Source organism: Eumetopias jubatus, unplaced genomic scaffold (genome assembly GCF_037043125.1).
Source record: "Eumetopias jubatus isolate StellerSeaLion01/CBP00866 unplaced genomic scaffold, mEumJub1_p1.0 scaffold_1, whole genome shotgun sequence".
NCBI lineage: Eukaryota > Metazoa > Chordata > Mammalia > Carnivora > Otariidae > Eumetopias > Eumetopias jubatus.
The window spans coordinates 119104890-119129482 of NW_028274807.1; the positions used below are offsets into that span (position 1 = coordinate 119104890).

General features: G+C 36.6%; 1 protein-coding gene across 2 annotated transcripts in view; it reads right to left on the bottom strand.

Moving 5' to 3' along the window:
* RASA2 (RAS p21 protein activator 2) overlaps window positions 1-24593 on the bottom strand; it is a 121934-nt gene that overhangs the window by 78120 nt on the left and 19221 nt on the right. For both annotated transcript variants that reach the window (XM_028099244.2, XM_028099243.2), the window contains exons 2-4: window positions 19346-19463; window positions 13960-14063; window positions 3861-3955 (exon numbers count right to left, since the gene is read on the bottom strand). In XM_028099244.2, the coding sequence (XP_027955045.1) occupies window positions 3861-3955; window positions 13960-14063; window positions 19346-19463 (317 nt within the window). The remainder of the gene's footprint in view (window positions 1-3860; window positions 3956-13959; window positions 14064-19345; window positions 19464-24593) is intronic.

Genomic DNA, 24593 nt, shown 5'->3' on the forward strand with positions numbered 1-24593 from the left:
CCAGACTTATTGACACAATGTCATGGGTAACGTTAGTTGAGAGCCCTTTGTGCTCTCCCTCTAGCTCATTGTGGGGTATGAAGGCAGATCAGAGTGAGTTCAAAAGAGAATGTTTCAATCCACAGGGAGTAACTACAAAACAAAAACAAAAACAAAAAACAGAAAAAAAGTGTAGAAAAATGCACTCATGAAATATTAATAATATCTTCAATGTTTGAAAAGAAAACTGAAAATGATTAATGTTATTAACAGCAATAATAAAGCAACTGGGAACCAATCCAAGGTAAGAGGTTTAGTGTTCTTTGCAATTTTCAACTGTTTTTAGTATAAAACGCATCTTACTACTATTGGGATCTTTTCAATTCAAGGCTAAATTACATTTCTGCATGTACTGCCCTACAACTTCAGAACTGAAGGGAATCCCATACACTGAAGTTCTCATTTCAAAGATGAAGAGCCTCAGACAACAACAGGTTAGCAACTGTTTTGGGTACAAATGGCAATTAGTAGTAGAGCTAGGAAATCAAACAACTTCCCCTCTGAAGTAGAAATGCCAATCATTTCCTCTACCTAAACCCCTTAGGGATCATGCCTACCCAAAGCCCCAAAACGGCCTGTTCTATGGTGACTTTATCCCCCCAATCATACCAACTAGTATGCAGTAGACATCTGACCCTAGTTGGGCCAAATTCTCTAAACTGCGGCAGAGAACTAACTCAGATCTCAGAAAGTGAGGGGTTGTGTGGTCATGTAAACTCAAAGGCTGATGTGGGCATTTCTTTAGCTGTCAACAAGAGATTAAAGAGAAGCAGAAGTGAGACACATGTAATCTCATCAACGTACAAAAAGAATACAAGGGAATCTCATCATGGTTTTTTTCCTTTCATTTTGCAAAGTGAACAGTATGAAAATGAGAGAGCAAGACAGAAAATATTAACCATTTACAAAATGAGAGGGAAAGGAAAAAACACTATTTAAGCAGTGAGCACTTAACACTCAATAAGCACAGTGAGCATATGAGTGGGAAGAAATGAATCAGTGGATCTCGGTTCCCAAGTGCCCCTTGCAGTATCTATGGCTGCACTGAGTGGAAGTCCACAGTTTAAAGACACAATATATATTTTTTTATTCACCATGGTCCCAAATGCAAGTCAACTATTTTATGTAGTGATCAAGTAGAAACAAACCACCCACCCAATATTTTAGTATACTTTATGAGAAATTAAAAACTTTTCAAAAAAGATTTTGACTCTGTGAACTGTATCTAGTTTATTATTGTAAGAACCCGACCTCCACTTTAGGGACAACTCCTCAGTAAATGCCTGACAACTTCTAGCTCTCATTGGCCATACTGAAGTTCCTGTAATTATACTCCAAGAAGTTCCCTAGGAACTTTCAAATGCCCCTCCCTTTTTCTTTGAGCTAATTTGAATAGGCTTCTGTTCCTTATACTCACATGTTCCCCGCCTAATAATCTGTTGAAGCCTTTTCGTGACCAAAACTACGAAGAGTGAAAAGCAGTAAAGTACCGTGGTTAGGAATTTTAGAATCAGACTAGAGATCTCTATTGGAACCAGGGCTCCATCACCTAATAGTTCTGATTTTGGAGATGTCATTTAACCTCTCTGAATCCATTTTCTATATCTGTAAAATGTGGGTAACGCTTCCTATACCTCATAATGCTTTTCTGAAGAATAAATGAAAAAATATATATTAAGTACGTAATACTGTGCTTGGTACATACTGTTTAATCACTAATAGCAATTATTAGGTGGAATTCCTACTGAACTCAATCCTTTTCATAGCTTTCTCCTACGGCTCCATCAACTGCTATTATTTCCGTGATATTTTTGTAAAATTTTATAAACTTTATGCAAGTGAACAAATTTATTAACAAAGTAGGATTTGTATGAATCATGGGCTTCTTCTACCTTTTCTAGGCTCACGACGTTAATTTAGTATTCCTAGATTAGTTCTGGGGCCAAACAACATTTCCAGTAGTACTATATTAACCTGAAAGGGGTTCTGTATCCCTCCCACCCACTAAAGCACTTTTCCTCCCAAAATATATTTTAAAGAATTAGATCTTACTAATTAAGTATCATTTAAGCAAAAGATCTATAAAGGTTAATAACTCATGGTCATGAAAATCACTTATAACAAGTAAAAAATGCTGACATTATCTCTTAACAATTGTTATTTCCAGAATTTTTGTTTCAGAGATGAGTTTTACATACACCACTAAATAAAAGCTTGTTATCCAATACTAATCTTTAATACCATCTCCAAGAATTACACAGAGTATTCTAGAAAGATTTCTACTTTTTGAGAGTTGGGGGCCTTAAATCCTTTAGCAAGTTAATATTTATGTTTTTATTGGAACTTCAATAAACTACATCTTAAAATAATCCTCAAATTTCATTTTACACTAAATTCTCAAAGCCATTTTTTATCTTGCTTTTTGTTAAAATAATTAAAAAGGAAAACTGATCCTTTAAAACTTTCCTATCTGTCTTTTGGCAAAGTTATATTATGGAAATGGAAAGGACCACAGAGCGACTGCTGGTAGACAGGTATTTTACATTTGTGTAGCAACTGACAGCTTTCACAACACTGTTAAAGACATTTCACTTAATTCTCGCAATCCTATGAGTCAACATGGCAACTTTTATTCCCATTTTATAGAAATAAAATTCAAGGTCAGTGAAGTAACCACATATGAAAATTAGCACCTAAATTTTCTGACTTCTCGTGTAAAAGCTTTTCCATTTCGTCACACTGCCTCTCACCTGGGTCGTACACGATAGTGGCTAAGTGGGATCTGAACGACAGTTATTGCCAAGTGGAAATGAGGTTGAGTGAATAAAATAAGAAAAATTTCAATTATATTTTGTACTTAAGAAGGGGTTTTATATACAAATACTTAAGTTTTTGGGAATTTAATCAAAGAGAATGCTTCAGAGGTTATGAGGAAACAGAGACACTTTATTTGCAAATATCTGTGGGTGTATATGCAGCACTTTTTTCTTAAACTTCTGTTTGAGTCACAGTGGCAAATTATAACTTCTTTGAGAGAGGAAGAATTCTGCTTGCAGTATGTCCTCGGGTTTCACAATGGTTTCACAATCCTTACCATATTTTATAAATAAACAGAGCTACAAAAAAAGGATTCCCTTTAGATAGAAATAACATTTTCTAAGAGCAACTCAGACTTTTCAAAAACAAATAGAAAGCTAAGCTACTTGGGGCTAAACATACATTTTTACTCACATATAGATCTGTAAGACCTCTTATTTTGGAAAGAGGAAAGAAGAGCTTTAAAAAGAGTAATGACACCCTTTCAAATAAAAAGAAAGGTGAACAACAGGAAGAGGGTGGGTGTGGGAATGAAAAGGCTCTTTCAAGGTGGGCTCAAGCATGGTTTGAATGAATAACATTTTCCCAAGACTAGTTTATTAAGAGAGTAAACAGAGCATCCTGGTCAGAAGATGAAATCACAGACTTCAAGGATTCTCCTCAAAGTCAGAATAAAACATAACCTTTCTCTTAAAAATTTTTCCCATCTTAAAAAAAATTAATAATTTGACACTGTGACTTCAACAAAAGAACTAAAGCAGGAAATAGCCCCCTAATATAACCTCCCTAAACTCAGACACACACCCACAATGTGCATTATTCTTGAATTCATGTGGCAAGGCATTTCTTTCCAGCTATATACTACCCTAAAGCTCTATAATATTTGGTCCCAGAATTTAAAGTAATGTATGATAAGCACTGTCTACAGAAACAAGTACAGTTTGCTTTCCACTCGCTTTCTCTATGCTGACAGTCTCTCACATTATCTAAGCCTTAATATTTACCTGAACCTCCGAATTGGAATCGACAGGCTGTAGTGAAAACCAGGTTTCTTTGCCACTGTGGTTACACAAATCTTCTTTTTTGATGGCTACTTTTCCTATAGGAAAAAAAACAATATAAGGGAAACATTTTGTATCATCATTAGCACTGTAATGTATAATACCTTATAGAAAATATTTTAAATTGATTTGTACCTATTGATACTAAAAAATCCATTTTTATAAAGTATTTTTTTTTCTCATTAAACTTTTGTTTTAATGGGTCTCAAAATTCTGTGACGGATTTTTGGTCAAGGTGTTTTCTTTTTCTTTTTTTTTTTTTTAAGGTGTTTTCTGTATTCTAAAGAATGAAAAGTGCCTCATTTCCCCCTGCCCCTTGGCAGACCCTTTTCGGGGTCATTTTGAATCAGAGGATTAGATAAAAACTCAGCTGTATTTATATGCAACTGCATTTTTCAGTATTTATTCAGATTCATGTTTTCACCCAGAAGACATTCCACCATGTAAAAAGCGATGTACAATGATAATGCAAACTAATCCTCCCAATCAGTTAAAACTATGAATAAACTTGGGGGGCAGGGGGATGGGTTAGCCTGGTGATGGGTATTAAGGAGGGCACGTTCTGCGTGGAGCACTGGGTGTTATGCACAAACAATGAATCATGGAACACTACATCAAGAACTAATGATGTAATGTATGGTGATTAACATAACAATAAAAAATTAAAAAAAAACTATGAAAAAACTCTATGTTCTATCTAGGCAGACCCATCTCCATTTAATAAGAGTTCATAAGTTCCAATTAAAAGAAAAACAGTATCATATCACTAACAATACTGAAAACTGACTTGAAAATTTGGGAGATTAAAACAGCAATTTTAAAATCTGCTTTTATCAAAACATTATAAACACTGCTTATGCTGCTTCAATGAATACACACACACACACACACACACACACACACACACACACACACACACACACAAAATCAGGGCAGTTCCCTAAAGAGTTTCTACCCCTAAGAGAAAGATACAGTACAATGAACAAAGTTGTATGAGAGGAAGAAACAGAAATGTTCTTATTATAATAAAGTATTTGCCATGTTGGTACAAAGCATTTCCTTCCTCAATTCAAGTTTTAAGAAGCAGACAGTTTTGCATATGACTGGCAATTTATTCCAAGAGTCTACACAAAAGCTTTAACAAAAGATATATCCTAAAGTCAAAGCTTGCTTTCTTTTATCAAGTAAGAATTTTTACTTTAAGCGCCCTAATTATACTTCATGCCCTTTCTCTTCTGACCGATCTTGGTCTTTTAGTTCCACATTTGAAAACTTTAAGGAAACAGTAAAAAATTTCTGACAAGATATACCAATTTTTTTGTGTATCAAGTGGAAAGGAAAGACAAGACAAGAAAACAAACCCAGAAAAACCTTTAAAATTTTATTTGGAATTAGGTAGTAGTGATGGTTGCACAAATCTGTGAATATATACAATGTGCGCATTGTATGTTAAAATAGTGAGTTTTATGGCATGTAAACTACACCTCAATAAAAAATTATTAAAAAAATTTAACCATATTAAAATTTTGATAAGCTTATCTTCCTTTTCATGAACTGGAACTGAAATTACAAACATTATCTGCATATGTGTAATTTTAAGGAAAATATTAAAATTCACAGCTACAAATATTTTCTTTAGAGGGGCAACTGTATTAATATACAACCCAAAAGAGAACTACTGAAAATTCATCAGCTATATCCAGTAACACATAAAGCTTAAAACATGTAAAATTTTAAAATTAATAAACGGGTCCTCACAATTAAGCACAAATCCTTCCAACTTTCTTTAAAATATCCTAATGTAAAGGCCAAAATCTTCTTGTGAGTATATGGAATTTATAATTCATTTAAATTTTGTTAAGGAACAGCACCAGGAAAATAATATATTTCAGACTTTTTTTGGTTAAATTTAAGATACAAAATGATGGGAAAACAGAAATTCTTCCAGTACCAAATACACAGACTAAAAGCCAAGTACAGGATTTAGGTACTAACTGTAACACCCAAATATTCTTTATACTGTTGAAGAAGTTTAGGTTAAGAGTCAAATCATACAAATTTGTTGATATATTTTACCTATAGATTTTATCAAATCCCTGGCAAATCAATACAATACCAGGAATGGCTTAGGATATAGAATTATGACGAAGTATTAAATATTGCATGTCACAAAGGATCATGATTATCATCATTCTTTCAAGTGGTTCCATTTACCATTGATTCCACTCCAGGTATAAACATTAAGGCAATGTATAACAGTTTGATACATATATATGCATACATGTACATACAGAAATAGATCTATATATCCCACAGCTGAAGGTCTTACATTTCAAGAACAACTCATTTCCCCCTTTAAGAATCTTGATATCTATGCGTCCTTTGTGTTCTCTCCCCAGAAAAATGCACAGATATCATCTGGCATATAATTTTAAAAGAGTTTACTCACCATCCAGAAACTCACTGGTAGATTCCTGGTTAAGACTCCTATTCTACAATTCCCAGGATTTTTAGATTGATACATAATTTATGAATATGTATACAAATATACATATGTGTATATATGTTGATATTTACAAGTATCACCAAAGCAAGCCCCCAACTTAAAAACAGAGTTTTTTAAAAAGTTTATTTGGAAGTTTACTGGTTTGATCCATTTATTCTTTCAACAAATAGTCACAACGGCACTGTGCTTTAAATGCTGATGTAATTTCCAGACTCCCCTAACCAAAGTATATTTACCAGTAATGCTTCTGAAAACTAGAGGAAGAATCTACCTATTCCATTTATGGCTCACAACTCAGATCACTGGAAATATATCTCCTCTGTCATAGGTGCCTTTCCCAAAAGAGAACCCTTAGTTCATAGGTAAAAATTCCCAGAAGGCAAGTACCTTCTTCCTCCTATTTCCTATCTCATGCATCCATGGTACTCACTATCATGAAAGAGTTGAATGGTTCTTGTCTTCTCAGAGGGAAACCCTTCTCTGATTAGCTGCATAAATTCTGTGACTCTAATGGTCCCAAAGATAGTTTAGTGTTTACTATTTTGAACAAAGTCAACTCATTACCTTAGCGGTCACAAAATCAACCACCTCAAAACAAAACAAAACAAGAAACAAAAAAAAACAAAACACAACAAAGAGCAACAAAACCTCCCAGGAACAAACTACCCAACAATTTAAAGGTACTATTTCATTTCCCTACTGTCCTGACAAACTCACAGACATAAAGAGCTTAGACCAAACATAAATACATACACATACACATACCAGATGCTGTATTAGTTCCTTAAAATAAGATAAGGAGAGGAAACACCACAAGAAATGAAGGAACTGTGGGCACAGAAACCATCTCTGTTGGTCTCTAAGTAAAAAAAGTATTCTCAGCTTTCCAGCACCACTTCTAAGCAGCATTTTCTTGCCATCTATAAAAACTGGGTTATATTTGGGTCCCATTTTTAGACACAACCTATTCTTGGAAATTTCATCCTGATACAGATCACCAGTTAGCAAATCTTGACAGTCCTGTTCCTACATGGACACTAGTAGAAATGGCTGAAAGACCAGATAAAAGCAGTGACAACTGTGACTGCCTATACAGGATGAAAAAGGACCAGAAGGGGCACCTGGGTGGCTCAGTTGGTTGAGCAACTGCCTTCGGCTCAGGTCATGATTCTTCAGTCCCGGGATCGAGTCCCACATCGGGCTCCCTGCCGTCAGCGGGGAGTCTGCTTCTCCCTCTGACCCTCCCCTCTCTCATGCTCCCTCTCTCTATCTCATTCTCTCTCTCAAATAAATAAAATCTTTAAAAAAAAAAAAAAGAAAAAGGACCAGAAGACTAAATAAATTCTGGCAGATAGTCAACAACAGCAGTTCAGTCAACAGCAAAACTTTGATGCTGCCTTAGTACATAGAGTTTAGGTAGATATCTTTTGTTCTCTGTGGTAGCAGTCCAGTGTATCAATGGTCTCCAATAAGTCATACTTCCTTGATCTATACCATTGTGTGGTCCCCTCCACCACAGACTCTGGGTTTGACCACGTCACTTGCTTTTGCCAAATGGGACATCAGCAAATGTGATGCAAGTAGAATCTTTATTAATAAACACCTGTGCAGTAGGGTTTAGCCTCTTAAAACCCCAATATCATGTGGAAAGGAAGACCCAGATAATAGCCAGCACCAGCCATCAGACAGAGGAGTCAGTCCATTCAGTCCAGTCAATTTCCCAGATAACTGCACATCAGCAACCCCAGGTGAGACCTGCAGAAGAACCACCCAGTTGAGCTCAGCCCAAACTGACAATCCTCAGGATCATGGCCAAATATATGGTTAATGTATTAAGCCACCAAGTACTGGAATGGTTTGTTATGTAGTAATAGATAACTGATACAGACCCTATGCAAACGGATATAGAAGTGTAGTCTTAGGCAATTTTTAAACGGTAAGTTTGACTTCAGAGCTAAATGCCAGCAGAAATGACAAATCGAAGAGCTGGAAAATCCTTAAGGAATCTTAAACTCAGCCTTATTTCATAGATAAACCGGCCTAAGAAGGTAAAGTTATATGTTTAAGGTCACATGATAGAGTCATGAATGGAATTCAGGTCTCTGACATCCCAGTGTAATTCTCTTATACTGTAATGAACCGAGGGAAAAGAAAAAAAGTTGCCAAAGTCTACCAAGAACCACAGTTTCGTTGTGTCTCTCTCAAACTAAAATACCTAGAAAATACACATAAGAAGATAAAATATAGGGGCGCCTGGGTGGCTCAGTCATTAAGCGTCTGCCTTCGGCTCAGGTCATGATCCCGGGGTCCTGGGATTGAGCCCCACAACAGGCTCCCTGCTCAGCGGGGAGCCTGCTTCTCCCTCTCCCTCTGCCTGCCTCTCCCCCTGCTTGTGCACTCTCTCTCAAATAAATAAATAAAAATCTTTTAAAAATTGCAGCTAGGTAAGTCTCCTGCCCTGGGGAGAATCCACATTTTTTTCGGCTTGGAAAAAAGAAATCTCTAGGACATAAGAACAGGAAAAAAATATGGGAAGGTAGACTACAGTGCTTGTGTTTCTGCTCTCGCTAACTCTTTGTGTAAAATAAATAAATAAAATCTTTACAAAAAAGAAGATAAAATATGTTTTAATTTTCATATTCTGATTCTCACTGGAAATGGAAATACATTCCTACATAAAGTTTTTCTCTTCTCTATTTCTTTCCTTTTAAGAGAAGACACTATACCTTAGAACAATATATCATACAGTAAAAGACTTTTAAAACCTTAATTTTGCAACTTCCTATCTTTTTATTGCATAGTCCCTAGGTCTCAAGTTTTTAACTGATCCATAACCGAGTTTTTTCACTAACTCCTGGCATATGAAAATGCCTAATATAAAATATTATGCCCAATATTGGTAACAGTTATTACTTCTAGGAAGGGGAGGGAGTCAGTAGTCAAAATTAATTAGGATTATCTGTAATACCGTAATTTAAAATTCTCCTTTTACAAAAAGAAAAAAATTCATATATTACTTACACAATTAAAAATAAAAAACAAACAAGCTCTTAAAACTGTATTTGACCAGTATACATTCTCAGATCTTCTTAAGTTTGAAAGATGGTTCTCTCAACTCTAGTTCAAATTTCATTTCTAGAAAGCGCTATGGCACTGTTTATTCTACAACCTGGCAGCTAAGAGTTACAAAATAATTGACTGAACCCAATTTTCAATAGCTCAATTTTTTTTAAAAAAAGCAACAACCCAATTTTATGAGTTAATGACAAAAGAAAATGTTAAACTACAAAAACATAAGCATTCATAAATGAAAACCATTTTTCAACTTTAAATTAGAGGGTACGTACAAATTGAGTTTACTTTGAGTTTCCCATATGTAAAAGGAAAAAAAAACTGCTACTAAATGTAGAAATTTTCTCTCTTAATAAAAATAAACTTATTTGTGGGGCGCCTGGGTGGCTCAGTTGGTTAAGCGTCTGCCTTCGGCTCAGGTCATGATCCCAGGGTCCTGGGATCGAGTCCTGCATCGGGCTCCCTGCTCAGCAGGGAGTCTGCTTCTCCCTCTCCCTCTGCCTGCCGCTTCCCCTGCTTGTGCTATCTCCCTGTCAAATAAATAAAATATTTTTTTAAAAAATAAGCTTATTTGCAAACAAAAGTTCTCATACCAAATTATGCCTTTCTGATACCACTCCAAAAAAACGGATTTTTACTCAGAGGCACCTGTGTGGCTCAGTCAGTTAAGCATCTGCCTTCAGCTCAGGTCAGCAGGGAGTCTGCTTCTCTCTCTGCCTCTGCCCCTTTCCCCCCAACCTCCCTGCTTGTGCTCTCTCTCTCTCTCAAATAATAAATACAATCTTCAAAGAAAAAGAACTGATTCTTACTTTTTTTGCTTCAAGTATAACTGACTTACTTTAAAAACAAAAAGCAAAGCACAGGGGAACTTTCAGAAATCGTACAATAAACCTCAACAAAAGGCCTTTTCAGTAAGTACACTGTATGATGATTATAAAATTATGTGCAAACAATGAAAATTACGAAACATTTTCTTAAGAAGACATGATAATCAGAGACACACTCTCAAGGGCCGCTCGTAATCACCAAGAGCCTTTATCCAATCCTTATCCTGCTCTACCTCTCCCTAGTTGTGGACATTAAAAGATCTCCTGGCCTTCTGAGATATGAATCTCTCCTCTCTTCCTACCCTCCTGATAAACTTTATCAATCTTCACTGAAGCCTCATTTTCCTGGCATTTTCCTTATCTGCTCCCAGGACAATTTCATTCATTCCAGCAGAGGCATGAAGTACCACTTAATGCTAATGACTCAAATTCACCTCTCCTGCTCTTCTCTCTAAGCCTCAGATCTGTATTTCCAACAGTCAACCAACCACCAGTCCACCAAGATGTTCCCCAGGTAATACAAGTTTAACTTGTTTGAAATCAAAGTCATCCTCTCCTCTTCCCATCCCCCACTCAAAACTGAACGGTCCTGCAGTGTTCTTTATCTCAGTTAATGACAGCCACAGAAACAAGACTCTCTTTAACCCTTTCCTTTCTCACATCCCTTTATCCCCTTGAAGTCCCCAAATCCTACCTGCAGCTCCTCCAGTGAAGTACATTCCCTCATCTGCATTCCCACCCCTATTGTCCTTTGCTTCTCATCTGATAATAGCCTCCCTGACTCTAATTTCTCTAAAACATAAACTATAGATTACATATGTAAAGTGTGTGTATATATACTTTAAAAGAATATATACAGTTATATATAATCACATACATATACATTTTACATATGTTACCTATAGACACTGAGTTTGGACTTCGGAAGTACCACTGTCTGCCACAGAAAGTTGTTAAATCACGAAAGTATTTATGTATACATAGTTACATGTAATTTTTAAAAGGTTTCTCTTTCTTAAAAGGCTCAGCACTACTGTCTTAGGATAAAGTCCAAAATCCTTAGCACAGCCTTCAGAGTCCATCACAAATTGGCCCCAATTTATAGTCCCTGCTTCATTTCTACTGCCCTCTTCCTAAGTAATTTATATATTCCAACAGATACAGCACAAACATGATTTATTTTTTATCCCCTAATTCTGCTAATCCCTATTACCTGGAAATTTCTTCCTTTTCCTAAGTAGTCTGTTAATCCTCTACCAAACAAGATTACCTGTTCTCCCAAGTACTCTGTTCAGACCTCCAGCACAGATCCAATTATAACAAATTAGAATTAGAGTACAAGTGTGCCTCTTCCATAGCCTGGGAATAACACAAGTCTTACTCATCTTAGTATTCCCATCCTTTATATGCCACACAGAAGTGTCTGTAAATGGCTGTTTAATTGAATTGAGGATGGGGCCTCAGGGGTGATTCATAATTGAGGGTTTTCTAGCAAGAGAAGAGTCCGCATATAAATAAAGAAGTCAGAAGAAGAAAGACAACTAGGAAAATACAAAGTCATTAAATTGTATTTTCCTTGGCTTTCAACAAGTTGAATAAGCAATCAAAAGCGTCAAATATGGGTGCCTGGGTGGCTCAGATGGTTAAGCGTCTGCCTTCAGCTCAGGTCATGATCCTGGGGTCCTGGGATCGAGACCCATATCAGGTTCCCTGCTCAGTGGGGAGCCTGCTTCTCCCTCTGCCTCTGCCTCTCTTTCTGTCTCTCATGAATAAATAAAATATTTAAAAAAAAAAGCGTCAAATATGACAGAGAGGCAGATAAGGATTCAGCGCTCCAAAAATGCCTTTTGTGACAAAGAAAAAAATATTTAAATATACAGCTGACAAAAGTTAACATATTTTTAACAAATAAGTATGCATTAAGAATAACGAAATCCATCCAAATGAAAAACAGGCATAAGAACGAAAAACTAGTTCATAGAAGAAAAATGTAAAAGACATAAACATATGAAAAATTCCTCAAATTCACTGATAATCAGAAAAATACAGTTAAAAAGTATTATTTTTCACCTGTCAAACTGGGAAAAAAATTTTTCAATGCTAATATCCAAGAATAACCAGGGTATGGTGAAATGATTATGCTCATGCCACATTTGGGGGCATTTAAATTAGTAAAATATTTCTGGGGGCCAATGTAAAAAACAGAGAGAGAAGAAATTTAAAAAATATTCATACCCTTTAATTCAGTATCTTCACTTCTAGGAATTTATTCTAAGAAAAAGAGACAAGCAACAGTTTATGCAAGAAGGATGTTCACAGCAACACCATTAAGAGCACCAAAAATCTGAAAACGTAATTGTTCACCAACAAAGAATTAGCTCAAATAATAATTTCTTTACAAAGGATATTATTTAACAAATATTTTTGGAAAATACTTTATGACAGGGGAAAAGGATCATTAGATAAAAAAAAGGAAAAAATAGTTAAAAAAATACACTGAATAGTGCAATGTAATAATACAAATGCATAAAGAATGGGAAGAAATACACAAATTATTAACTGTAGTTATTCCTGTTCACAGTCACTACTAGTCACTAAGAACATGTAATAGTTTTATAATTAAAAATATATATATACTGTTTTTAAAGGTTATCTGATTTCCTCTAAAATGATTCTGACAAACTTCAAAAAAGGTTTGTCAGAAAAATGTAGAAGCAAGATTACAAAGATTCAAAAAGAAAGAAGCAGTAAGCAGAAGGATACAAACCACTTGTTAAGGAGTTCAGGAACAAAAGCGGAAACAAATCAGGTGGTAGTTAAGAGGACAAAGTCAAATAAAGCGTAATCATTTAAACTGTGGAAGACTTGAGCATATTTCAAATCAGAAAAGAGAGGAAGAGATGACGAAATTCATGATACTAAAAAGTGAGAGGATAATACATGTAAGTGATAGACCTCTACCTGTTATTAAAATATAGACACTGGAGCAAAGACCACGATGACACATGTGTGTCCATTTAGCTTTGTTCTACTCCATGCCCATAGATCACACCCCAGCCTTAGACAATTATTTAAGAAACAGAGTTAATGGTCACCAACACAGCCAGGAAGAAAAACACATGTCTAGATTAAAGCAAATTATTACTTCTAGTAGAAAAACTTGAAAAATAAATGTTCTTTGGGGGATCAAACACTGTGATCTTTGTATAAAAACATTCTTTGAACCATTCAGCAAATATTTACTAAACATCTACTAAATGTAAGGCACTCTGTGAGTGACAATCTCTACCTTCATAAATATCGTATTCAACTAGAGAGTCTAGATATTAAACAACAAACTGATGAACAAGTATAATGAATACTATGGAAAATGCCCCATCAGGTATTTTGTGAACATATGACACCATGACTGGGGGCGGCGGGGGGGGGGGGGGGGGGAATCAGTCAAGATACTTCCAAAGTGTTACCGAAGCTGAGCATACAAATTAAAAGACTCACAAATGAACTTGAAGACTAAAGAAAAGGATCAGAAATGTTGAGCATGTATTATTCTGTTGTTTTCAACACTTTATACTTAGTGAAAGAATGAATATAAACACTAATGCTGTGATTAAAGATAATTATGAATAGTACGTACCTATACGGAGATCTCTTTGTAAAACATTCTTATCATAAACATAGAAAGACAAATACTGGAAAGTTCTTGGAATCTCAAAGTAAAATTCTTCGCTGAAAAATGGGCTAGAGAGAAAAGAGGAAAGCTCATTAAATTTAAATCTAAAAGTGTCCTCATATAGTATTTTCAATAAAATAAATTAAAGACTAAAACACCATAGGGAAAGTTTCAAAAGCTCCAAAATTATTCTCTATGCTAAATTACAACTAAATCCTGTACAAACCAAGCTGAACTCTGAGAGGACCTCAATTGCCAGGTTAAGCTCTGAACAATTTTTTAGGAGTCCTAAGGACAGAAGACCCAGTTATTGCCTGGGGTCTTGTTCACCTAAAGTGGACACAAATGAGAGTTCGGGACAGTGTCTTGCACATCCATCATCATCTCAGAAATATGTATAGCTATATTAATCACAATAATACATAACACAAATGGGTAATGTTATGTAAAGCATTATTTTAAAGTAATTTAAGAAATTAAAACTTTTTTTAAAAAAAACCAGGTTTTTAAAAAATCCACTTTATTAAGGTATAAATTACATGTAATAAAATCTAATTTAAATGATTGGGGTGCCTGGATGGCTCAGTCAGTTGAACATCCGACTCTTGGTTTCTGCTCAGGTCATGATTTCTGGGTCATGAGATCAGCCCTGCACGGGGCTCACGAGCTGGGTGTGGAGCCTGCTTAAGATTCTCTCTCTCCCTCTCCCTTTGCCTCTCCCATTGCTCACGCACATGTGTGCTCTCTCTCTAAAATAAATAAATAAAATCTTTTAAAAAAAATGAAGTATAGTGGTTAATGATTTGATAAATTTATAAACCTGTGTTGCTTCCATCCCAATCAAGATATAGTAACATTTCTATCTCCCCATAAAGTTCCCTTATACTCCTCTGCAGTATTATATAGATCTGTTGAAGAATTTCATATAAATGGAATTAAATAGTATCTACTCTTGTGCCTAGCTTCTTCACTCAGCTTACCAACTATGAGATTTTTCCATTTTGTTGTGTATATACATAGTTCATTTGTTTTAACTGCTGCATAATATTCCATTCATGAATATTCCACAATCTATTCTCCTAGTAGTCATGTGAGTTGTTTCCAGTTTGGGCTATTAAAAATAAAGCTGCTATAAACATTTTTATACAAGGCTTTTTCTGAACATATGTTTTCAATTCTTTTGGATAGGTAACTAAAAGAGTGGAAATGCTAAGTTAAAAGGTAGGTGAATTTTTAATTTATAAGAAACTGTCCAACTGTTTTCCAACATTTGTGCCCCAAATATGTAGCATTTACACTTTTACCAGCAACGCAGGAGAGCTCCAGTTATTCCATATCATTGTCCACTTTTGCTACTGAAAGTCTTCAAAATTAGCTATTCTACTGAATGTGGTATGATAAATTTTTACATCTGTGTAATCTCTACCCCAATCAAGATACAGAACATTTCTATCTCCCCAGACAGTTCCCTTGTGCAACCACCTTCTCCATACTGTCACAGGAACCAGTAATCTGATTTCGATCATGACACATTATGTTCAAGAATCTATAGTGACAGAAATGATTTTAAACTGCATTTCCTTGATGACTGATGATGTTGAGTATTTTTTCATGTGCTTGCTGGCCATTTGTATATATATTCTTTTGGGAAATAGCTGTTCGGTTTTTCCCCACTTTTTTAAACAGGCTTTCTTCTTACTGGTTTTGTTTTTGTTTTTTACATTCTAGATGCAAGTCCTTTGTCAGAATCTTTTCTCCCAGCTGTGGCTTACCATTTCATTTTCTTGACACTGTCTGTTGAAGAGCAAAAGGCTCTGATTTTGATGAAATCCAGTTTATCAATTTTCCTCTTTTATGACTAGTGATTTCTGCATCCTAAGAAATCTTTGCCTATCCCCAAGCTGCTAAGATTTTTTCCTATGAAACAGCTCATTTTTAGATGTTTAAGAATGTTACTTTGATGTTTAGATTCTATAAAGACATGAATCTCTAAAATGCTAGTAAGTATCTTTTGTTAAGATCACTTCTTTCCTGAGAATGTTTAAAGAACTAAAGGATACTTTGAAAATGTCACCATAAAACGCAAGCTCTTTAGGATGTCACAACTTAAAAAGAAGCTGAAATGCAAAGAAAAATACTCTTACAGAAGTTATTTCAATCTTGTCCAGAAAACAGTTGACTCAGCTTTTTAGTTGTTTATAATGCCTGGTCAACTTTTGTCAATGTATTTTTTACTTCAAATGTAATCAAAATAAACTTTTAAAAGTTGGTCTATCAATGGGGTACCTGGGTGGCTCAGTAGGTTAAGCACCCACAACTCTTGGTTTTGGCTCAGGTCATGATCTAGGGCCATGGGATGGAGCCCACCACAGGGCTCCCGGCTCCACGATCAGCATGGAGTCTGTTTCAGATTCTCTCCCTCCGCTCTCTCCCCATGTGCACTCTCTCAAATAAATAAATAAATAAATAAATATCTTTTAAAAAGTTGGTCTATCAAAATAACTAGAGTCCTCTACTAATCTCAACATAAAAATTGACATAAGAACAACTATTAGGGGGCGCCTGGGTGGCTTAGTCGTTAAGCGTCTGCCTTCAGCTCAGGTCATGATCCCAGGGTCCTGGAATCCAGCCCCGCATTGGGCTCCCTGCTCCGCGGGAAGCCTGCTTCTCCCTCTCCCACTCCCTTTGCCTGTGTTCCCTCTCTCGCTGTGTCTCTGTCAAATAAATAAATAAAATCTTAAAAAAAAAAACAAAAACTATTAGGCGAAGACATGACATGTTTAAGTATTTTCTCCTTTGCGTCATTTTATAAACAATTATAAAATGAAGAATTTCCTTTATATATCACATGTACATATTCAAATATTATTTTTACTTAATTTTTTAAGACTTATTTATTTATTTGGGGGGGGCAGAGGGAGAGGGAGAGATGGTCTTAAGCAGACTCCATGCTGAGTGCAGAGCTGGCCACTGGGCTCCATCTCACCACCCTGAGACCACAACCTGAGCCAAAACCAAGAGTCTGACACCTAACCGACTGCCACCCAGGCATCCCTCAAACATCATTTTTAAAATACATTCTAAAACCAAGTAAGAACACCACAGAATTATTCACTAAGTCATCTGTATCACTATATCACCACAATGTCAACAATCCCCACATCTGGGCACCTACATCTTTATTTAATTTAATTATTAATTAATCAATCCGTCTGAAGAAAACTTTTCAATGGGTTGATAAGGAGCATGATGAGACTTACACAGTTTTAAAAACAACATTCTATTGCTATCACTGACATGTGATCATGCACATGACTCCTAAGGAAATTCCTGGCATGGGGAAGAAAAGCACTGGGCATAGCAGTATGGCTGTTCCTTAGTTTGTTTATAACCACTCACTTTTTAAAAGAATTTGAGGTAAAAACTTATGCGCTATAGATTCCATATGTCACTCTTCCTTACCCGTTATGAAAACTCTATATGCAGACTACCTATAAAAACTATAATATCCAGAACCCATAAAGATCTAAATGGTATCTACTGACTCTTGACTTGATAGCTTATCACAATAAGGGAAGAAAACACTGACATGAAAGCAAGGTCATCAAGGGTTTGTATTACACATTCTTTCACCTTATTCTGCAAGGAAAAGTGCTAGGGGTCACCTAGAATCCAAGAAGCACCTAGTCTAACTATTGAAATAACCTAAGTTAGTCTTAAAATATCTTCCAAGTCGCTAAGTATCTAGAAAATAATTTAAGATGGATAAAAATAATCGGTTTCATCTTCTTTTCCCAACACAAATATCTAGAAAGGCAGGGGTTTGAAAAAGTAAGCTAATTTTTGTCACTAATTTACAAAGCCACATATTAGAAACTACCACAAGTATTCAATTTATGGACAATTACTAGCTTTGTATATCACTGATTTTTGTGCGATATGGAATCAGTGTACATTAAGTAACAAACTGAAACTGAGACAGTTTCAGGTTCCAATCTCCGTTTTGCTCCTAACTTCCTATATTATATGCACAAATTATTCAGCCTTTTGGTGACTCAGTTTCATCATGTATAACATATAAATAACAACAGAATTCTAAAAAAACAGGGACAGGTGATTTATGACTAAAGATGTGAAGTGTATTACTTCAAATTTTGGGGGGCTACTAAAGTACTTTCAGCTTTATACAATTCCTTTCCTATGAAGAACACTATAGACATTCAAAATTAGGAACACTGACAATAAAGACACAAAGGTAAAAGCTCCAGAGGGGGGGGAAAAAAAAAGGTGGGGGGGAAGTGGGGAAGTGTAATGAAAAAAGATTATGAAAAAAAGAGCATCAAAAAATAAATTCCCAAAATGCAATTTACAGGAGTCATGACACTCAGTACTTCACCCACCACACGTTCATTCCGACAACTCCCCACGCCCTTGTTTTGACTCTTATCTCTGACCACGACCGCATCCTGCCAGCACAGCTCTGTGCTAGAATTATGTCCACAAACACTATTACAGGGCAGAGGTGGCACACTCCAATTTTATGAATTAGAATATATTAGGATACTCTGAGTGCTATTACACTTTCAAAAGATGAGAAATTTACCCAAGAATTCATTCCCTTACAATGGCCTACTTAGTTCAGTGACTTGTATAACTTTAAGAAGTAATTTATTCTCAAGAGAAATAAAACAATGATGTACTCTGAGGAAAGTTCAAATGAATAGGCAAAATTTAGCCTAGAGAACAAACTGAGGTATATGACAGTTGTTTTCAAAAACTTGAAAGATGTCATGTCAAATATGGATTGATATGTGTTCTCCAGAAATCCAAGGGTTAGAATTAGCAACAACTAAAAGGAAAATATATTTTGAGGCAATGAAAAGCCACATGAAAGCAAGCACTGTATTTATCTTGCTCTCTTGGATGTCTGAATAAATAGCACCCAGCAAGCTCTTGGCATATAGCAGGTTCTCCTTTTGATAGACATTAATTGACTAAATGTAAGAACTTTCTAAGAGTCAGAATTGTTCTAAGACCAAATAGGCTGCTTAGGAGGCAATGAACTCTTTGGTCACTGGAATGAACATTATTAAGCAAGTGTCAGATGACTGCTTGTCAACAATAATTGTCAGAAGGAACCAAGCATAAGACAGTTGATTACTCCAGCTCAATAAACATTAAGGCTCCTTCAAACACCAAGATTCTGTTATTCTAAAAACAAATCCAGAATGTAAAAGATAAGTTTCAGATAAAGAAAGTCTTTTTGATAATTACAGTCTGGAAAATGTATAAAATTTATTAATCAATATATATCATATGAAAGATAATTTACCATTTTTTTTTTACAAACCTTAAAGACTTTTCAACAACTTGGGTACGATAAACCTCTTCCTGGTCCAAATTTATGGTGCAGAAACAATCTCTCATTTTGTTGGGTCCAAGATATGGCAGTAAATTTTTCGCTTCACCTGTTGGCACAAAAATTGAAATTGGTGTTAAATACCACCGGCTGCTTCATGCTAAACCTTATACAGGATGTATTCAATCCAAAAGAACACGTAAGACATAGCACAAAAAAACCCCTAGTGATTACAGAAAGAAGGTGATCAACTTGGTCCAGTGAGACTGAAGAGAAGAGCTGTGTGTAAAGGGGAGTGTGAGGTCATATTACACCATGGTTTCCCTGCTTCTGGAAAGGGCAATCCCCCCACTTGTGCTCTCCAGCCAAATCACTAGCCACCTCAAGGACTTAACTCCACAATTAATCCCTTTCCTACATCATCATTAATTTTCCTCACTAGGGGATCACTCCCATCAGCACATAAACAAGCTTTTTTTTTTTTTTAATTTATTTGAGAGAGAGAGAATGAGAGATAGAGAGCACGAGAGGGAAAAGGGTCAGAGGGAGAAGCAGCCAGGAGCCCGATGTGGGACTCGATCCGGGGACTCCAGGATCATGACCTGGGCCGAAGGCAGTCGCTTAACCAACTGAGCCACCCAGGAGCCCATGAACAAGCTTTTAATATTTCCCAATTTAAAAAAAAGCACAGAAAGAAAAAAACTCTCCCTTGACTCCACCTCCTCCCTTGTGGTATTCCATTTCTAGACTCCCTTTCATAGCAAATCTTCTCAAAAGCAATCATTTCTAGTCACATTGTCTTTAATTCTCACTTTCCATCCATTCTTCAACCCTCTCCCCAGTCAGCTTCTAACTCTATGAGGACATGGTAATTGTTCTAGTGAGGGATGCCAATGCTTTCCATATTGCCAAATCCAATGGCCATTTCTCTGTCCTCACCATACCTGATCTGGTGGCACTATTTAGTAAAAGTGAACACTAACATCCCTCCTTTAAAATGCCCTTTTCTTGGGCGCCTGGGTGGCTCAGTTGGTTAAGCGACTGCCTTCGGCTCAGGTCATGATCCTGGAGTCCCGGGATCGAGTCCCACATCGGGCTCCCTGCTCAGCAGGGAGTCTGCTTCTCCCTCTGACCCTCTTCCCTCTTGTACTCTCTGTCTCTCATTCTCTCTCTCAAATAAATAAATAAAACTTTAAAAAAAATAAAAAAATAAAATGCCCTTTTCTTGGCTCCCACAATACAATATTCCTGGCTTTCCTCCCATATCTTTGGTCCTCTGCCTACTTCTTCCCCCCCTCACCTCTAAATACTGCAATGCTTCAGGGCTCAGTTCTGGACTGTCTTCTGTTCTTTCCCTGTGCAAACTCCTTCAGTACGGTGTTAATGCTGATGTCTCTTAGGTCTGCATTTCCAGGCCTGATCTCTCCTCCTCAACACTAGATGTGAATATCCAACTGCCTCCTTGGATATCCAGTAGGCATCTCAAATTTATCAAGTCCCAGAAAGACCATCTGATTTCCTCCCCTAAAACAATGCTCTTCCCCTAGTCTACCACCATCTTCCTCCCAAAACCTCCCCCACATCCAGTCCATCAGTAATTCCAGCAAACCTCTAAAATATATCCCAAATCCAACCACTTCTCCTTGCCTTCACTGGTATCCCCCTACGACCTGCTCTACACCAGTGTGACCATCTAGACATATTTTTTTTAAAGATTTTATTTATTTATTTGACAGAGAGAGACACAGCGAGAGAGGGAACACAAGCAGGGGCAGTGGGAGAGGGAGAAGCAGGCTTCCTGCTGAGCAGGGAGCCCGATGTGGGGCTCGATCCCAGGACCCTGGGATCATGACCTGAGCCGAAGGCAGTTGCTTCACCGACTAAGCCACCCGGGGGGCCCCATCTAGACATATTCTCCAGGGCAGTGACTCCCCTGCTCCAAAACCATTCCCTTTCACACTTAGAATACAATCCCATTTCTAAATTCCCATTTTCATGGTCTACATTGCTCCACTGTCCTCTCCTCTCCGACCTCTTTTCCTCCCACTCTCCTCAGTGTTCACCCTCTTTCCATTCATCAACCATGCCAAGTTCATTCAAGCTTAAGGCCTCTATCTGGAATGCTCTAACCCTACAACTTCACATGGCTGGCTCTGCTTATCATTCAGGTCTCAGCTTAAATGCCGCTTCCTCAGAGAAACCTTCCCTGACTATTCTGTCTCAAGTAGATAATCCTGCTACCATAATCTATTTCTGTTTTCTTGATAGCATTTATAACTATCCGAAACTAGTAATTTTTATGTATTTATTTTCTGCCTCTCTCATTCTTGAGGTCTGAGAACTTTAATCACCAAAATCTAAAATCGTGACTGTCATACAGTAGACACTTGAGAAATATTCCTTGAATGAATATTAAAGAAGCTAGTAAGTCCAGTTTTGAAGTTCTTGTGAAATGCTCGTGAGCCAAAAGCACACAGAAGTGTGCTGAAATCAGACACCGCTGTACTCAATTAGGAAAGCAAGGCAGTTGGCATATGGGAAATAGCACTGCCCTAAGAATCATGAAACTAATGTTCCTGTTTTACCTCTATTACTAAGTAGCTAAATGGCTTCAGACAAATCACTAAAGCACAGCTTTCCTGAGGACAATTTGGGCTAGATAAACTTGAGTTTCTGTCTGCTTATCAAGTTTAAAACTAAAGGCCATTTAAAAACCAATGTATTTTAACAAAGCCTATCAGAAACCTAAGAAGCACCTATGAAAAATTCAATAAACCATTTTTTTAGTGCAATGAGAAAGTCAGTGGAAAGGCACAAGATACTCATTAAGTTTGTCATTGGGAGATTAAAAAAAATATCAAGTTACCACTTAAACAGAATAAACATACTATGTTCAACTCACGTCAGAATCAGGAATCTTTCAAATGACTCAAAAATTGACTAATATGGGTTGACCTTTACAAATAAATCAGGTTCCAAACAGGAAAAACTTATATCTGAATTTGTATCCATCCATTCTCCTCTTCCTAAAGACTAGATGTCCCTTCTCTTATCCAAATCTCATCCATCTTCCTGAGTTCTATCTACCCAATTCCCTTGCTCTCATCCCACAACACTGTCCACCAATTCTGTTTTCATTACTCTCAACCTTCTTCTCCTTGAAGTCTTTTCTTCTTCTCTGATGTCTCCTCCCTAAAAAAAAAAAATCCATGTTTTTTTTTTAAACCCAAAATCCAACTAGGTCACCATAAAGGGCCTAGAATGTAAACAAATTAAGAATTAAATCATAATAAACATGCTCTATATCTAATGAGGGAATGTGGAACACTAAATCACTGCCCTTGAACAGGTTCCCATTTCATTCACATAAGTGCAGTGTGAGAAAACCACACTGTATAAATGTATACCTATTCTACCACCCACCTTTTTAAGGGGGATATAACAGGGATTATTTTGTGTGCAGAATCCAATGAACTTGCCATTATCAGATATTTACTTAGAATAAGTAAAAACATAAGGTCTATGTAATATACAAAACACACTCAACATTTCCTATAAAAGCAGTTATCATAATCTGTACTCACTGAATATGTCACTAAGCTATGTTTAAATAAACTACACTGAAGGTGAATTCATCTAATCAATGCCCAGTTCACTAATCATACAAATATGCTGATTAAGTCAGCTACCAACATTTTAAACTATAGTAATTAACTGGCACTTTATAAAAAACATAAATCAGAATAATTAACTGACACTCTATACAAAAATAATTGAAAGTGAAATGATGAACGGTTAGAGAACTAATAAAAAATGTTGCATCCATTATATCTCTAAGCAGAAAGAGATTATCTTAATAGTACACACTTTACATCAAGCTACACAGAGACAAAAGTGAGGAACTTTGAAAGGCTGTACGTGCCTCGTGTGTGGTATTTGTATAGGGCCTCCCCTATGCTCTAATCAAAGGAAGAAAGGAAGGAAATACAACTACTGCTCCTTGAAAACTTATTCTATAAACTCTGCTCCTTTCCTTCCTACTCACAATTCGGCCTCGATTCTAGTTCTTTACTAGAACCTTCAAGAACATTAATAATATTTTTTTTAGTATTTTATTTATTTGAGAAAGCATGCGTACATGCACGCAGGGGGAGGGGCAAAGGGAGAGAGAATCTCAAGCAGACTCTGCGCTGAGCGTGGAGCCTGAGGTGGGGCTGGATCCCACTACCCCAAGGTCATGACCTGGGGCAAAACCAAGAGTTGGATGCTTAACTGAGCCACCCAGGTGGCCCTAGAATGCTAACAATATTAAGTACCACCAAATCAAAGACTGCTGTCAGTTCCCACCTTATTTGACCATGCTTCAGTATTTGATAACACCAACCTTTCCTCAGTTTAGATAACCCATTCTAACAGTTTTGTTATTCCATCTTTCCGACTTTTCGTCCACTATCAACACTTTAAATGTAAAGAAACTTTTGGCATCCACAAACCACTATATTCATCACATAGGTAGAGCACAAATTTTAGATATTTTTTAAATATGTCATTATAAACAATAAAACATACTGAAAACAAATGCTTAAAAGTTTCTCAACATTGTTAGTATTATTTGTAATCTTTCTCAATTTATCTATATAGACCATTTGATAATGGCTAGCCTTAAGGAGAATCAGCATCTGTATCTGTGGTAGATATGGTTGATGAGAGGTCATCATCCATTTCAGCATTTCTTGGTATATGACCTCCTGTACTGCAGACACTAGAAAGCTAAAAACTACATTCCCAGGTCTTTCTTGCAGTTAGGGCTGCAGATATGATTTAAATTCCACCAATCAGATGCACTCGCTAGAAATTTGGAGAGCAGAAGGGAGGTTGTACTGAGGCTGCTGCAACTATTAAACACCGTCACACTTTGTGCAGCAGTGTTTTCTGAAGTCCTTCTGTCCAGTCATAGGTTTCATGGATATCAAGAAGGGCATAAGGCATCCATTCTGTCATACAGGTTGTGGTGTGGCAGGTGTGGCTTGGCTCTAGAGCCAGCAGCAGTGACAACAGCTTACTGATGAAGATGGCTGCTTGCTAATGGCTAGTTCCTAACAGTGGCAGGCTCCTGATCACAACAGAGGTGGCAAGGTTCTCAGACAAGCAGCTAAAACTGACAGCTTCCCAATTTCTGCAGGTACCTTTCTGATCCTAAAAGAGGAAGCAACTCCCTCGGTAGCTCAGCTGCAATGTG